Here is a 17,161-nt window from a genome sequence, read left to right as displayed (position 1 = left end):
TCCCCCGAAAACCGCATGCTGTGCCAATATTTAAAAGGATTTGGATAACTGTAGCCTAACATCAATACTGTGCAAAATCATGGAAAAAGATTAAGTAAACAAAGACTATCCAGGGCAGGTGTTTGTCTAACCTGTTCTAAAAAGCCTCCAGCAACTGGGATTCCATAACTTTCTTCGGCAATCTGTTCCAGTACTTAACTATCCTTAGAGCTAGAAAGTGTTGTTTTCTAATATCTAACCAGAATCTCTCTTGCTGCAAAGTAAGCTGATTACTACTTGTGCTATTCTCTGTGGATATGGAGAATAGTGGATCACCATCCTCTTTGTAACAATCTTTTACATATTTGAAGACTGTGATTTCCCTCAGACTTCTCTTCTCTAGACTAAACATTCCCAGTTCTTTCAACCTTTCCTCAGAAGACATATTTCCTAAACTACTTCTCCTCTGGACTTCAAGTTGTTCACATCTTTCTTAAAGAGTGGTGCTCAAATCTGGACACAGTACTCCAACTGAGGCCTCACCAGTGCCAAATAGAGCGTATCAGTTATCTCCCATGTCTGACAGATGGCACCCTGTTTATACACCCCAGAATGACATTTGCCTTTTTCTCAGCCGCATCATACTGTTGACTCATATTCAATTTATGATCCAGGATAACCCGCACATCCTTTTCAGCAGTACTTCTGCCTAGCCAATTATTCCCCGTTTTGTACATTTGATATTTTCCTTCCTAAGTGTAGTACTTTGTATTTTTCTTTACTGAATTTCATGTTACTGACTTTTAGATTATTTCTCCAATTTATCAAGGTCATTTTTTTATTTTAATCCTGTCCTTCAAAATGCTTGAAACCTCTCTGCATGCCATCTGCAAATTGTATAAGCACATTCTCCACTCCATGCTCCAGGTCACTATTGAAAATTTTGAATAGTACCAAACCCCAGACAGATCCCCGGGGGACCCCGCTTGATATGCCCTCCTAGCTTTACAGTGAACAGTATTCAAGAGCGATAACTACTCTTTGAGTTTGGTCTTTCAACTGGTTGTGCACCCTCCTTATAGTAATTGCATCTAGATTATATTCCATTAATTTTCTTATGAGAATATTGCGTGGAACTCTGTCAAAAGCCTTATTAAAGTCTAGCTATATCATGTCTACTGCTTCCCCTGTATCCACTAGGCTGGTTACTCTGTCATAGAAGGAAATTAGACAGGTTGGCATGATTTGTTCCTGACAAATTGATATTGGTTATTACTTACCACCTTGTTATCCTACAGATTTGAGCAAATCTGTGAACCTGTTTATTTGAGAATTTATTCCAGTATCTTTCCAGGTGTCCAAGTTAGGCTGACTGGTCTATGAATTCCCCGAGTCCTCTTTTTTCCCCTTTGTGAAGTTAGGTATTATAATTGCCCTTCTCTAGTTCTCTGCATTGGTGAACTCATACTTTTCAGAATGTACCATTTTATAATTTTATACTGTAATTTGGTGATTCTGAATCTAAGAACAATTGGACTAGAACTCTTACTAGAAACTTAAGGTTACCACTAAAATTCATTTTCCTGGACTTTCAATAAGGTTTTCCTTTGTTGTTACGATTTGTTTTTTCTTACTGTTCTGAGGAAGAGAGACAATAAGTCTACTAGCAAGTACAGTATTTCCATTTATAACTGTTATAATCCATCAATTCCTTTTCTGATAGTGGGCATTCATGATAACCCAGTATTCCGAAGTATTTTGATTTTTCTAACCTCACCAAACCTGCTTGGGCTAACAGTGGAATTTGAACCCAAGATCTTCAGAGCTAAAAAACCAAAGACCCTACTGCTAGAGCTAAGGAACTATGTGCATTAGATAAAAACAGTAGCAGACTCATAAATCTCTTATGTGGATCACTCAGGTAGGACAGAGACCACAAATGCTTAGTTTTGGTAACAGAAAAATACTTTATTTTTGCAGCTCTAATATTATTGTTGGATCCTGACTACTGACACTAAATTTTCTTTTGGAAAATTTGTCTACAGTTCAGATGTTCTTACCTTCAAGCATATAAAAATCCCACCGTTTACTAATTACTGTATGCATCCAAAACTCCATAAACTTGGATGTGCAGCATAATAAATGGATGTGTTGTTATGGGGTAACTTTTAAGCATTTTGCTTGTATTGTCCTCCTTTGCTGATTATCATTCTGCTTGCTTCAGTTCTGATTCCGGTTTGTTACTTCTAGTTTCTTCTTCATTTCTGTTCCTACACTATTTAAACAAGGTTCAGTTTTACACTGAGAAGAAGTCTAACTACAATAATTAGCTTACTGTGTTTGTAGTGCCTTAAAAGTATTATGAAACGAAGTCTGCATGATTGGGAATATTTTGATGGTATATAAATATTGGCTTTCACTACATTGGATTTTCCATTTGATTTGAGGTACAGTGTGATTAGTGGCTGCAAATTTATACAAAAGAGCTCAGGATGAAGGCTTTAAATCACTTAACACTGGGCAGTCCCAGTTAATTACTGAACTATGTAAATTAATGTTAGCTAATAGAGACACTAATATTTTTGTCTTCATTTTTAAATTTTTTATTAGTATTGCTGCAAAGCATAGATTTATAAAGATAAGTAGATTATAAAATCTAGTACATAAGAGTTATTTGTCTTCATGAATGAAACTTCAGAGAATACAGCAAGGAGTTTTTATATTATTTCAAATAATCAGATACAAGAGTCAATACTTTTGATCAACTTAATATAACACAATATCGAGCAGGTAGAGAAGGAAATATAGAGGAAGAGGGTGAATTCGCTAACAGGGTATCTGTTTGGTTTACATGTCTGTCTTTTAAACCCCCCCCCAAAAAAAAATTGCTAAAGAACCCCAGAAACATATGGAATTAAAATAATCTAAAATAAAAAACCACAAAACTATTGATCAAAACAAGCTATTAAGCTGAGAATTTTTGTGATTACCTCCAGCTATTATTTTCTCAGGAGATGTTCTGTTTAGCTTTATGAAAAATAATCAGAAATGGAAGAAGATGGTACATGTTGTTTTATGTAAAAGGCATGCGGTGTGTGAGACTAATTACTCTGCATTCAGAGTCTATATTACACCAAATGCAGTGTATTGAGCTATTTTCCAAATAGCACTTAGAACTCTACAAGTCAGTTATACTTGAAAGGAGGCTAGATATTGTAAGTGTGATGGATGTATCCATTTTTCCTACAGAGAAAAGCAATGTCGTTTTTATGCATCTTACTGTTATCTGGGAATCAATTGAGTATGAAGTAATGTATGATTTAACAGCTTTGGAAGACGAAGGCTTTTTTCCCAGCTGTTGTGTGTGTTACATGTCAGTGATAAAGGAAATACTGCATTTCTTCATATATCGAAGCTGCTGGCGCAATTCATTTCACAGTCATCTTTAAAGCATGCAACCCAAAGGTACTCAGTGTGGAACCTGAAATGCATTATTTAAAAAATAAACCTAACCTAAAGGAAGATGTATTTTTTAAAATATGCATCCCAAACTAAACAAAACCACTCTACCCCAAATATTGCAAATCCCCAAACCAAGACACTTGTTTCCAAAATAATATTCTTAGTACTTTTTCATCTATAGGTCTTGTTTTCCTAACCCCCCTTAAGCATTTTTGAATCTCTCCCCATAATTACTTACTTGCATGTACCTACTGTATTGTTAGGAGAAAGCCTACTTTACAAAAGAGGATAGGTGCTATGATCCCTGTTTTATAGATGGGAAACTGAGACACAGAGCTGTGAAACCACTTGTCCAAAATCACATAACAGGTCAAAGTTAGAACTACGAATATATCCCAGCTCTCCTGACTTTCTATGCATTGCATTATGCACTTAATGTTGCTAACTGATCAAAATGTAATCATGTATAATATTCTTTATAGAACCCGAGTATTCTAAAAACAAGAGAATGAATAATTAAGATGTCAGAAATCATACAGTGCTCACAAATTAAACAGTCTTTCCAAGGATAAAGAAATTGCTGTTTCACCACAACATATCATAATAATCTTATCACTAGCCTGTGGATTATTGGGTTTTTTATGTATTTTTTTCTCGATATTTTGATTGTGTTTTTAAAGTAGTGTGCTAAATGGGAAATAAAATATATCAGTGATTCTAGAATCGTTCAAGTACTTGTAATTGCTGCTTTCGAGGACAACATTGTACATGTAGGAGGAAAATAAATATGTAATTTATTTTTGGTAGAATTACTTACATATGTGGACTTGCATTACATAATTTTATGTTTTGTTTTCCAACAATTTATGCGGTGGTTACTTTTTATCAATAAATTCAAAATATAGTATTTATTTTGGGTGATAATATACAGAAGCTTTTTCCCCACATCTTAGTTTCTGTGTGATTTTTTTTCTCTTCATTTTATCCAAGGTGGCTTCCTCCTAATAATACAGTAGGTACATGCAAGTAAGTAATTATGGGGAGAGATTCAAAAATGCCTAAGGGGGGTTCGGAAAACAAGACCCACTGAAAGTCATCTAAATCCCTCCTATGTCCCTGAGTTGCTTTTGAAATTTTCCCCCTTAGTTTGCTTTGGGAGAGCTTTAGATATAAGGCATCTCATGTTCTTTATTTAAAATTATGTGGGAGCCATACAATCCTTTTGTCTACTGTACAATGGAATATTTTAATTTTGCTACATATTTAATTAATGGAATAATTATTACTATAAGAAAACATCTGTTTATTTCAGACAGGAGGTTTGTGTGCAGAATGACAGTAAGTTTAGGATTCTGAATAGATGTTACTCTTCCTAAAATGTAAGAACTGTTTTCTGATTTTATTGGAATCAAGACCAAAACTCCCACCCACTTCAATTGTACCAGCATATGACCCCAAGTAAAATTTGAATGCAGTTTTGTAGTGTGTGTGTGTGTGTGTGTGTGTTCTGAATGGATGAGGAGAGAGGATGCAGGGATAGACCAAAAAAAAATACCCGCGCAAAAGCCAAAAATGAGTTAGTCTGTGGTAGAGCTCGTTGGGAAATTTTCAGCAAAACAGGGTCTTGAACTTGGGTCTCCCATATGCCATATGAGTGAACCCACCCTCAGGCTATTTGTGTGGGTGTGATTGATTTATTGATTGTGATTTTTCATCCAAAAATATTGAAAGGTCTATTTTGGGATGATGCAGAATGGGAAAATTTTCATGGAAGAAGAAGACCGTTTCTCACCCAGCTCTACTCTGAGGTTTGAAACACAGTTGGTTTACAGGAAGCTGTCAGTAGCACATGTACGTCCAATAATATAGAACTACGTGTTAGACACCATACAGGCACTGCAAGGATGGTCCCATATAAGTACCTAGATGTATAGTACTGTGTCCCAGGTGCTTTCGGTTGTCTTCAGGAGAGAGCACTTCCTCTGCATCCCTCAGGCAGCTTCTGAGGTATATTAAAAGATGAGTCTCCCTCTGTACCCTACATACTTTACAGAATGCACCACTGCATGCTTTGTAAAGTGCACATAAGATTCACAAGGATTGAGACAAGGACTTCAGGCCCTGTGCATCTTGTCAAATGCATAATCATGTGTGAGAGGTCACTGCACTTTATAAGGGACTAAAACAAAGGCTTCCACATGGACAAGCAGCTTAATTCCCCAGTCCCCATCACTTGATGTCTTCAAAGGGGGCTGTGGCTGGCTGGAAGCTTTTAGAGGACAGTGGATTGTCAGGTTGTGGAGGGATGTAGGGAACAGTGTTATGGGGAGAGATGGTTTGCATGAGAAGAAACGCAAGTTGTCCTAGCAGGCACCTTCCACAATTGCAAAACTATTGAGTGTCACGGAATAAGAGGACTCCTATTGTGTGGCTCCTTAACACGCCTACAGCTACAGAAACGCCTGTCAGCTGGTGAAGCTTGTGAGAGAGGTCGCTGTGGCCTCCTAGGAGGTGGGGTCAAGGAGCCATTAACTTTGGAACTCTTCTGTGGACATTAGCAGTGTACTTATCTCCTGTACAGGCCCAACAGAGCAAGAGGAGAGGGAAGTCCTCTTTCTGCACACCTTGGGAGGACCAAGCAAGAACAGTTTAAGTCCAGTGGTTTTCAGAAAGATAGGAGAGGCTGTAAACAGGGGTTAGAATGGGAACTTCTATACAATCATAATTTCAGTGGTGGCTGTTCTGCTATGATATTGAACAGAACCTTCACAACAAGAAGGTACAACCAAAACAAAACTAGGTCCTAGCCTTGTTTCAAAAATGGAATCTGAAATACTCATTGATCAAGTACTACAGGATATATTCATAAACAGAATTGTGAACACAATATTGGAGAAGGATGATAAGTTTGTATGTCTTTTCCATTTCTGTGCACTCATAATATGGTGCTGCTTAATAACTCATATTAGTGTGAAATCAAATTCCCATGAACCTAGGTATGTGGTAAATGTGAGTTTCCTGGGTGGTTTTCTTCACTCAGTGGTAGTGCGCTTGATGTTGCGATTGATGTCCGGGATTGCAGTCTCTCATTCTTAAATATTGTAAATGTATAAGAATTTGCATGCTGTAAATAAAAAGGTCTACATGTTCTCCAGTTTAGTCTGTAAAAATTGTTGCAAGGAACAAAATCTCTACTCTTGGAAAATTTCCAGGATCCTACTGCAATTCACTCATGCTTATGTGCTCAGAAGTTGCAGGCAGCTTGACTCTGATTAAATGCTATCAATAGTACCTGAGACAAGGTGGGCGAGGTAACGTCTTTTATTGGACACACTTCTGTTGGTGGAAGGGCTTTTGAGCTTCATTAACCTCTTCCTCCGGTCTAGGGAAGGTAATCAGAGTGTCTTCAATAATACCTGTTCAGTAAGTGGCACCTTATTAGAGTTCTTCTTCTCATCCTCTAATGTCTAAGGCTGCAATTCAGCAAAGTGCTTAGGCATATGCTTAAGTTCACCCCTGTTCAGCAAAGCACTCAAGCTTTGAACTGTTTAAAATTAAGTACGTGCTTATGTTACTTCATTCCACAGACCTACTGCTCTCTGCAGTTAAAACCACAGTTTGGATTTGTGTGCTAGAAAATGTAAGACATTTAATTAAAGCCTTGTAATTATTATCTGTGTTAATAGCCTTGACTAGTATAGGCCAATTTATGTTCATAAAGTATTAGAAACGGAATTAAGAAATTTTCCATCTCTTCTTATGAATACTTTATAAATCCGTGCCAAGCTAGTTACTTGCAAGGAGAAATATCCAAGTGTGCTTTTCCTGAAAATTCCTAATAAGAGTATGTGCTGAAAATGCTTCTATAAACTGAGTGTCTGAGACTAGGAAACCATGGATATCTGGTCTATAAAATTGGTTTTAATATGCTGAAACATCAATCCTAAACTGCTAAAATATGTAGTGCAGCCTCCCCAAGGCAAGTGCCTTTTATTTAAGACCATCATGTTCATCTTACTAGATCTATACAAATTGCATATTCCTTTAACAAAAAATCCAAATTTTGAAAGTCTATTATAAATTTTACCAGGTACAAAATAATTTAAAAATAAACAAAATATATACACACACATACAAAATGGGAGGTGACTGCCGAGGAAGGATTACTGCAGAAAGGAATCTGGGGGTCATAGTGGATCACAAGCTAAATATGAGTCAACAGTGTAATGCTGTTGCAAAAAAAAGCAAACATTATTCTGGGATGTATTAGCAGGAGCATTGTAAGCAAGACACAAGAAGTAATTCTTCTGCTGTACTCCGCGCTGATTAGGCCTCAACTGGAGTATTGCGTCCAGTTCTGGGAGCCACATTTCAGGAAAGATGTGGACAGATTAGAGAAAGTCCAGAGAAGAGTAACAAAAATGATTAAAGGTCTAGAAAACATGACCTATGAGGGAAGATTGAAAAAATTGGGTTTGTTTAGTCTGGAGAAGAGAAGACTGAGAGGGGACATAACAGTTTTCAAGTACATAAAAGGTGGTTACAAGGAGGCGGGAGAAAAGTTGTTCTCCTTAACCTCTGAGGATAGGGCAAGAAGCAATGGGCTCAAATTGCAGCAAGGGTGGTTAAGGCTGGACATTAGGAAAAGCTTCCTAACTGTCAGAGTGGTTAAGCACTGGAATAAATTGCCTAGGGAGGTTGTGGAATCTCCATCATTGTCCAACCTGCTCTTAAAAATCCCCAAACACCTGTCAGGGATGGTGTAGATAATACGTAGTCCTGCCTTGAGTGCAGAGAACTGGACTAGATGACCTTTCGAGATCCCTTTCAGTTCTATGATTCTATGATGAAACAATAACAGGAGCAAGCTTACTGATCTAATTTAAAAAAATCCCTTTAGCATCTTGATGGATAGAAGGTTACTTTCATTATGGGTCCTTGACTTTCCCTTCTTAGGATTCACTAAATCATAGGAAAGAGTCTATTGCTGCATGTAGACTGCAGTATTATTAATCTTTGGCTTAAAGGCAGAAGATGAAATCATTCTGTGAAGGAAAAATCTTGGTAAAAGAGACATTTTTTTAAATGGAATCAGTGTTCTCTGCCTGGCAGTTTAGTCACTAACCAAACAGAACAGCAATTGGTTTTGCCTGATGTCTAGGAAGATTCTTTTTAACTGACATTTCTTGCCCACATGTTTTCTGCCTCTCTTTATTTATTCTAATATTTCAGTCATGATGACTAATTAACAATTTTACCTGCTAGAAATCAAGTTGAATCTGAGTAGTATTGATTCATTTTGAAATCAAAGCTGAAATTCTGAATTTTGCATGGAAATTTCTAGTAAAATATAAAATATTTTGCATATAAAATAACATGCCAGACACACTATTTCTTATTCTGAAAGCATATGACTCATGTACCCTAAAGACTTCTCTCTAGTAAATTCCGTATGTTTAGCAGAGAATTGCTTTACATATGTCTGGAATTTTTAGAAATTAGTGGTTTTTTACAGAAGACACAGAAGCATGACTTCTGTTGTAACTTTTAAGCAAACATTAGTCCTCGGACTTTAGACTTTTTCACAGTCCCATGGAGAAAAATTGTTTTTTTTGTATCTTGCATGTTATATAGTATTTATAAAGGTATAACACATTTATAAAGCTACAGCACAGCATTTATCAGGGATTTGTTAGCATGTGGCTGAAATGTTTCATTAAAGTTTAACATCTGTAGATTGGTAGACATATTATACAGCAATTTCTCATTTTGTTTTTAGGAAGAAAAGTCTAGAACAATCTATTAATCATTTCGGTGATGGTTCTGAAGAAGAGAATGGCTTCTGATGGTGACAGAGTGCATCCTTTGTATCCATAAAAAGATAAGTCAGAAGAAGAGAAATTGGAACTATTGATTGATATTTGTTCAGCTGATGGGGTTTCCTGACACCACTGAAGAAGTCTAATGGATTTTCCATCACTAACATCACTGGAATGGTATGAAAATGGGACACAATCTTTCCTGGCAGAGTTGTTGTAAAATATTCGGTTAGGTAGAATTTGCTGACCACATAAAACGTTTCCCATCTCCTCCCCCTCAACCAAAAACTTAACAGTCACCAGTTGAATCTTAACCCATTTTGTAAGATTTTTAATTTTATTTTACATTATTCTTACATGCTTGTTTTAATTTAAAGGGTGATGGTTTCTACCCTGCAGAGGGAATTAATAAGCTGATAATCCACAAACTACTGCTGCAAGGAGAACTTGTCAATATGGGGGGCGGGGAAGAAGGGAGCAGTGTTTCAAATTCACTTTTTTTCCCTCCATCATTTTCTTCCATTTTTGCCATATGATATAATTTGTTTTCAAGTACTGCCAAGGCAATGATACATTCAAAGTACACACACACATAACTCTGACCAGAGACAATGGCAGTTTCCTGTCTTAACGGACTGCAGGATTACACACTGGGTGCTTTTGTGACGCTATATGTCAGGTTGCACCTTGTAAATTTATTAAATGAGCTGTTCAAGCTTCTGAATAGAGAGATTCAAATTTTGCCAAACTCTGGAATATTCTTTCCTTTTTCCAGTGTCATTTTGTTCACAGTCTTACTGCATTGCCTCATGCCCTTGATCAAAAGCACTGACAGCTGTGGGATATTCAGCCTGTTTAGGACTAGACCATGGCTGGCCCTAATGCAGCTGCATTGGAGGAATATGGGGAGTAATATACACTCTCTCATTGCATGGCCTACCTGCATCTGGGTGCCAGGTATAGGGTGGGGGTTGAGAACAGGCTATATATGCCCATTGCTCCTCCCTGTGAGGGTGTGAGCAGAGAGGGGCATGGGGAGGGGCAGGAAGTAGGAGGTGCCTGGACTTCTCATCTCGCCAGTGTTGCTAATTATTGTGATTTTGTCATGTGTCACAATATTTGATGATTTGCTTCAAGCTCCAGCTCCTGAAGTCAGGTGATTAGATGATGATCTCCGCTTTCATTTTAATCAAGTTAGTTTCTAGCTCTTGTGATTACAGAGAAAAGCTTGGAAATGGGACCCAAGTGTATGATAAAGGCTCAAAAATCAGGAGGCAAAGTGAGAGAACCCAAATGGCATTATTATTTTTAAAATCATATTAACCCAATCTCATTAGTTTGGGAGGGGGGAAGGGCATGACTTGTGCAGTACTGCTTCCCTCAGAACACACTGACTGATGGAGGTAGTAGAGTGTGAGTGGGGCATAAGTATCTGCACCAGGTATAAAGCTTGTCAAGGTTCCTCCCCCACTCTGAACTCTAGGGTACAGATGTGGGGACCTGCATGAAAAACCTCCTAAGCTTATCTTTACCAGCTTAGGTCAAAACTTCCCCAAGGTACAAAATATTCCACCCTTTGTCCTTGGATTGGCCGCTACCACCACCAAACAAATACTGGTTATTGGGGAAGAGCTGTTTGGAAACGTCTTTTCCCCCAAAATACTTCCCAAAACCTTGCACCCCACTTCCTGGACAAGGTTTGGTAAAAAGCCTCACCAATTTGCCTAGGTGACTACAGACCCAGACCCTTGGATCTTAAGAACAATGAACAATCCTCCCAACACTTGCACCCCCCCTTTCCTGGGAAATGTTGGATAAAAAGCCTCACCAATTTGCATAGGTGACTACAGACCCAAACCCTTGGATCTGAGAACAATGAAAAAGCATTCAGTTTTCTTACAAGAAGACTTTTAATAGAAATAGAAGTAAATAGAAGTAAAGAAATCACCTCTATAAAATCAGGATGGTAGATACCTTACAGGGTAATTAGATTCAAAACATAGAGAACCCCTCTAGGCAAAACCTTAAGTTACAAAAAAGATAGACAGAAATAGTTATTCTATTCAGTACAATTCTTTTCTCAGCCATTTAAAGAAATCATAATCTAACGCATACCTAGCTAGATTACTTACTAAAAGTTCTAAGACTCCATTCCTGGTCTATCCCCAACAGAAACAGCATATAGACAGACCCACAGACCCTTTGTTTCTCTCCCTCCTCCCAGCTTTTGAAAGTATCTTGTCTCCTCATTGGTCATTTTGGTCAGGTGCCAGCGAGGTTACCTTTAGCTTCTTAACCCTTTACAGGTGAGAGGAGTTTTACTCTGGCCAGGAGGGATTTTAAAGGGGTTTACCCTTCCCTTTATATTTATGACAAAGCTAGTGAGAATTACACTCTTATTCCCCCTGGGAGCAAGAGGGGATCCTCTCCAAGTCACAGCTCCTTCCTCTGCCTGCTCCTGAGGTGGCACCGTTGTGTACCGCTCCCTGCTCAGGGTATTGAGCAAAGGTTTAATTTAGCAATTAATGATCCTGGTTACAAACCATCTGATAAGCAATTAAGAGGATAGTGCTGGATTTGCTTGATTTCTGAATCTTTAAACTGGTTTTAAAAATACAGTGGTGAGTGTTACCCTGAATAGAAGTGATGAAAATGTGTTACATTTATGCAGTTAACCTGAAACTTTCCAATGTAGGTGCCTAAAGTTAGATACCCAAATTCACCTGGAATAAGTACCTGATTTGTCAGAGGTTTTGAGTAATGGCAGCTGCCGTTGAGCTTGAACTCACTGGAGGTGAATTTTGAAGTCAATGGGAGCAGTACGTGCTCAGCAGCTCTGTAAATCAGGCTACCTGCTTCATGCTTAAATGTGGGTTGAAGTGCCTATCTGTAGGCACCCATATTAAAAAGTTTGGTCTAAATGTGGTATAATATCTCCACATCTTATCTTCATGTGGCACATCCTCCACATGAGGATATCGTAAATCAACTGAAATGGAATGGCTTTGGCTCAGTCAGAGCTCAGGGATACTGTACAGTTAATGACTCAAAAGTACGTGGTAACTTCCAGTACAATATCAACATCACTTCACGTTGACTTATTTCTGTCCTCCACATTTCCTGTATGCCCATGTCAAATAAGGCTACCTTGATGTTTTTGTCTTTTGTGATAGAAGAACAAATTCCATTTCTAAATTTACATACTAAAATATGTGTAGCTCAAGTCTTCTTACTCTTCCATGTTAAGGTATTTTACGAAAGATCAGATGAGAGATGTAAAACAATTCTAGCAATCCAAACACTTGAGGGCGATTTTGATTTCCTTACTTGGAATTCAATGTGAATTTAGCCTATCATATGTAAATACAATAGGAATTTTGCTTGGGTATGGGTTTCAGGAATAGCTCCTTGGAGAGTATCTGAGAATCTCAGTCTACCTTCAAGTTTAGAAGGAATTCATACTTTTGAAAGCTTTTGTCATGACATAGAGTACTTCTAATTACAACCTCACTTTGCTTTATTTTAACCTCTTCATTAAAGACGGTCCCAGAGGTATGTAACTTTTTAAATTGAATTTGAATCCAAATTTTCCCACAAAAGTAGGGAGTAGTGGAGGCAATGTTTTGATTATGGGTCATCTCTAATCTAGAAGATAATGGAATATATCATATGCTGTAGCTAGCTGTTCTCTTTTAATAATAATAATAATAATAATAATTAATAATCACAATAAAGGCAGAAAAAGCCTTAAGAGCCACCTATTCCATGAAGGGTTCTTGTTACATGGAGTTTGGTTTTTTTTGCCTTGAATTTGCATTTACCTCTAGAATCACTGCACTACGCATATGTAATTGCTTTTTAAATTTCTTCTGGCCTTCAGTGTTCCCTTGTGCCATATTCCCAGTCCCTTCAGGGTTACTTCTCAGTTTCTCTGTCTTTCCTTATGGCAGGAGACCTCTGCTCTTCTCCTGGAGCTGGGTAATTCAGGCAGTTGTTACCTCTCTCCTTTGGCCAGGAGTGCCCAGTTCTCCTGCATCTGGGTTGTAATTTTAGTCCAGTACAGGACCTTAGCCAGCTTATCCCTCAGCTTCCCATGTAGTTCTCAGGCTCAGAGGGTTTGGTAGCTGTCTTCTGCTGGTATCTGACCTTTTTATGAGAGACTAGGCAGGATATATGCTAGTCCCCATCCCTGATTGTTTGGGTAATGGGAGCCTTGCCATGCTCTCTCTGCAAGGCTCCTCAGATCCTTAAAGATACAGTGAAAAGCACCATTCACTCCCAAGACGGCTTCCTCTCTCTCCATATCCCCATTCCATCCTTATATTGAACTTCTTATATCCATAAACGGCCATGCCACATGTTGCGGGGGGACTGACAACTAGGCACTACTACCTTTAAGGGGCAGACTACCCTATCACAATGAGATTTTATGGTTGGAAAGAGGTAGGGGAAGGACTACAAAACAAAACAATTTTTTTTAATTCTAGTCAATTAAAAAGGAGTCTCTGGTCTATTTATACTGGATCCTAATGGGAAACTGAGGCAAATATTCACTAGTAGTGTTGTCTAGTTCAGTAATCAGAGCAAGGGCCTGGGAATCAGGATTCTAGGTTTCTGTTCCTTGTTTGCTACTGATCTGAGCAGAGAGGTGTTACTTTGGGCAAGTCACTTGACTCCTATAAATCTGTTTACCTATGTGTTAATTGAGTATGTTACTTGCATATTATTGTTGTTGTTACATTATAAGTTAATGTTTGTGAACACTTTGTCTATATGTCTTTAATTTAAGGATCTCAAACACCAAGTGCTAAAGACTGTATTTGTCTTCGGTAATAATACAACCCCTGAATTAGCAAAAACATATTAGGTACCAAAGCAATATTTGTGTGCCCAATTGCAAATACCTTAAGAATGCCATAATTGTGTCATATAATTTGGTGATGAAGATTAAATGGATATTTAAAAAATTGAAGTCAATTTGCCAACTAATTCACTGCCAGGCGTAAGTGCTGCTGTTCCTGCATTCTGTGAATAACTTGGTGTTCCATAGGTGATAAGGAAGAAAATCCGATTTCGTTTCTGTAACTAATCAATATGCAAACTAATCTACAATTTCCTACTTATTTGGAATTAGAGTTCTTTGTATGGTATTGATACACTCCTTGAATATTATATAAATCTGATTTAAATAAACAAACACTTTACCTGGACACATGCTTGGGAATATAATTGGAGTTAAAGGAGCTTAGTATTTTTGGATCTGATTTTCAGGTGGCATGCAATTTTCCATAGCATATGCAACCTTATAATATATTACTATTATAATTACAGAATTGTTTCTGTAAATAATAACTAATGGTGACGTATTTCCTGACTCCCTTAAGGCGAGAGGTTGTAATGGAACTTTAAGTTAATATTGTACAATTTCCTGTTCTATTTACAACATGAATTAAATGTAATGATGCCTGTTGAAGTCAGTGGGAAACTCCCACTGGCTTCAGATGACACAAGATCAGGCCCAGTGTCAGTTGTGAATGCTCGGTCTCTCTCAGGATCAGGTCCTAAATAAGAAGTGATTCATGTTTTTGTTAATGTCTGCTCTTTAACATGACAAGAAGGAAATCAATTTCTGGGAAACAGAGTTGGAGTGTGTGCATATTTAGATAATGAGGTGTTGTGTGGGGGAAAAGTTACATATGTGCTACTTTTACTTTTCTGGTCTTTGTTTTCTACCTCTATAAAAGCACAGTATACTGTATCTTATTGGGTATGCTAGAGAAAAGTACTACAAATTTTTAATGCATAAAAAATGTAATTGCTTGAAGTAACACAGATTTATTTTATAATCCATTCTATGACTTTTGTTTGTTGATGTCTCATTTTGTCAAACCGTGCTGCAGTCTAATAGGTCGGCTTCTTCTTCTCCGTTTCTTTCAGGATATGAGAGAAATCAGCCATGATGGAAAAGTATTACATGGAGGACTGTGTTGAGGACTACTTGAATTGTTAATGTCTAACACAGAGGGTTGCTTGGCTATTGGTTCAGTGTGGTGGGAGGGATTTTTACCGTAAACTTTAAAAATAACTATGTCCAAGAAAAGCCGTGCCAAGGGAGAGAGATCCGACATGGAGATAGAAGCAGTTCAGGCTGCTAATGAGGAACTACGGATTAAACTGACCAACATCCAGATAGAATTCCAGCAAGAAAAAAGCAAGGTATGTGTTTGCATGCTCTAAGAATGCTTCAGAGTGGTATGTTAGGCTATGAACCAGCAGACAATTTGACACCAATGTCTCTCAAAAATAATGTACTTTCAAAATTAGTTGATATTGGCTTGGATCTCCACACTGGCTGAGGGACCATGGCCAGAATGAAATGAATAAAGAGTGAAGTATTAAACCGTGAGATGTGTAGTGAAATGTAATTGTTCTAGGTCCAGTCTTATTTAAAATCTTCATTAATAACCTGCAAGAGGGAGTAAATGTCTGTTTGTTAAATATGCAGTGTTGCTAAATCGAGAGGTATTAACAAAATGTGACTAAAGGAAATAAAATGAATGATCAGGAGGTTTGTATCAGAGCTTAGTTTTTCAAACTGTGAAAGGAATTGAAGGGAAAGTTGAACTCCTAAGTCACATTCAAAGCATTCCACTTAAGTGCATATGCAGAATGCAGACTGACTGTGGTAATCATTGATGCAGTCCTGATTTGATCCCATTAGGTTGCATGTGTTATTGGCTATTTGCATTTGGAACAGCGGTCTAAATGTTGCTCTTCACACTGTAATTGCTCCAGATATGTGAATAATCAGTGGCAAACCCAAGAGATTTTGTTTATTCATCAATTATATATATTTAAACAGCTGTTAGCATATATAATTTTATTTCCTTGCAGCATGTCAGAAGTTGATGGACCAGTAGGCTTATTATTAATTCATTTAGTACCTTCAGTGCACTTGGCTCCCTACAAAACACAAAGAATTTTATAGACTGGCAGATCCACTCTAATATTTTTTCTGCAGTTACAGATAGTCTCAGAAGTGTTATATGTAACTCATAGCATGAATAAATATGGGTGAGATAATGATGTAAAGAATAAATTCTGATCTCTACACTAAATTTTTCACATAGCTGAGTAAAAGATTTCACATACTTCCCTTTGTATGTGGATTCAGAGACCTGTAGTCAGAGCAAACATTTTATCACTACCCACTAACACTTCCAGGTGGCTCATCTTGTCTTTTTCCATCATTATTTTTAAGGTAGATTTTGAAGCAGAAGCAAAACGTTCTTTCTGTCTGCCATTTACAAGATATAAAAATGGTCTCGACTAACACTTTTTTTCTGCTTGGTCTTTCATCTGAAGACTGTTCGTTACTAAAACAGGAGAATCTTCATAGGATCTTTGGAGTTGTGATTCTGCATTAGGCTATCAGCTGATCTCCAGCTCTACTTCCTCTTCTGTGCCCTCTATAATTTTCTGAGAGGGTAATGATGCTGGATCTTAGGCTTTGTCTACACTACACAGCTTTTAGCGACACCGCCGTGTTGCTAAAAGTCGGGCAGTGTAAATGCTGTTTGCTGGCACTTTTGCTGACAAAATACTTCCACCCCCTACAAGCTGGATTCACGTTGTCGACAGGAGAGCACTCCTGCCGACAATGAGCCATTTACACTGCCATTTGCTGCGGCAAAACTTTTGTCTTTCGGGGGCAGCAGCTTTTTTAATCACCTGTGAATGACAAAAGTTTTGTCATTCAATTGGCAGTGTAGACAAAGCCTTACACAGGTTTATTATTTTATATAGTTAATTTAAATAAAATGTTGCAGACGAAAACTCAGATTTCTTTTTCTTTCGAACAAGATCTTGCTCAGTTGCCATAATAAATTCAGTATGGAGCT

The 17,161-nt window shown here is 37.7% G+C and overlaps 1 protein-coding gene across 1 annotated transcript in view; it reads left to right on the top strand.

The window, feature by feature from the left end:
• JAKMIP1 (janus kinase and microtubule interacting protein 1) overlaps positions 1-17,161 on the top strand; it is a 262,665-nt gene that overhangs the window by 123,610 nt on the left and 121,894 nt on the right. The window contains exons 2-3 of the mRNA XM_084626863.1: positions 9,221-9,437; positions 15,198-15,476. Of these exons, the coding sequence (XP_084482989.1) occupies positions 15,348-15,476 (129 nt within the window). The 5' untranslated portion in view covers positions 9,221-9,437; positions 15,198-15,347. The remainder of the gene's footprint in view (positions 1-9,220; positions 9,438-15,197; positions 15,477-17,161) is intronic.

This window comes from Lepidochelys olivacea, assembly GCF_965140295.1.
Source record: "Lepidochelys olivacea isolate rLepOli2 genome assembly, chromosome: 4".
Classification (NCBI taxonomy): Eukaryota; Metazoa; Chordata; order Testudines; family Cheloniidae; genus Lepidochelys; species Lepidochelys olivacea.
This window is presented reverse-complemented; position numbering and strand designations above follow the sequence as displayed.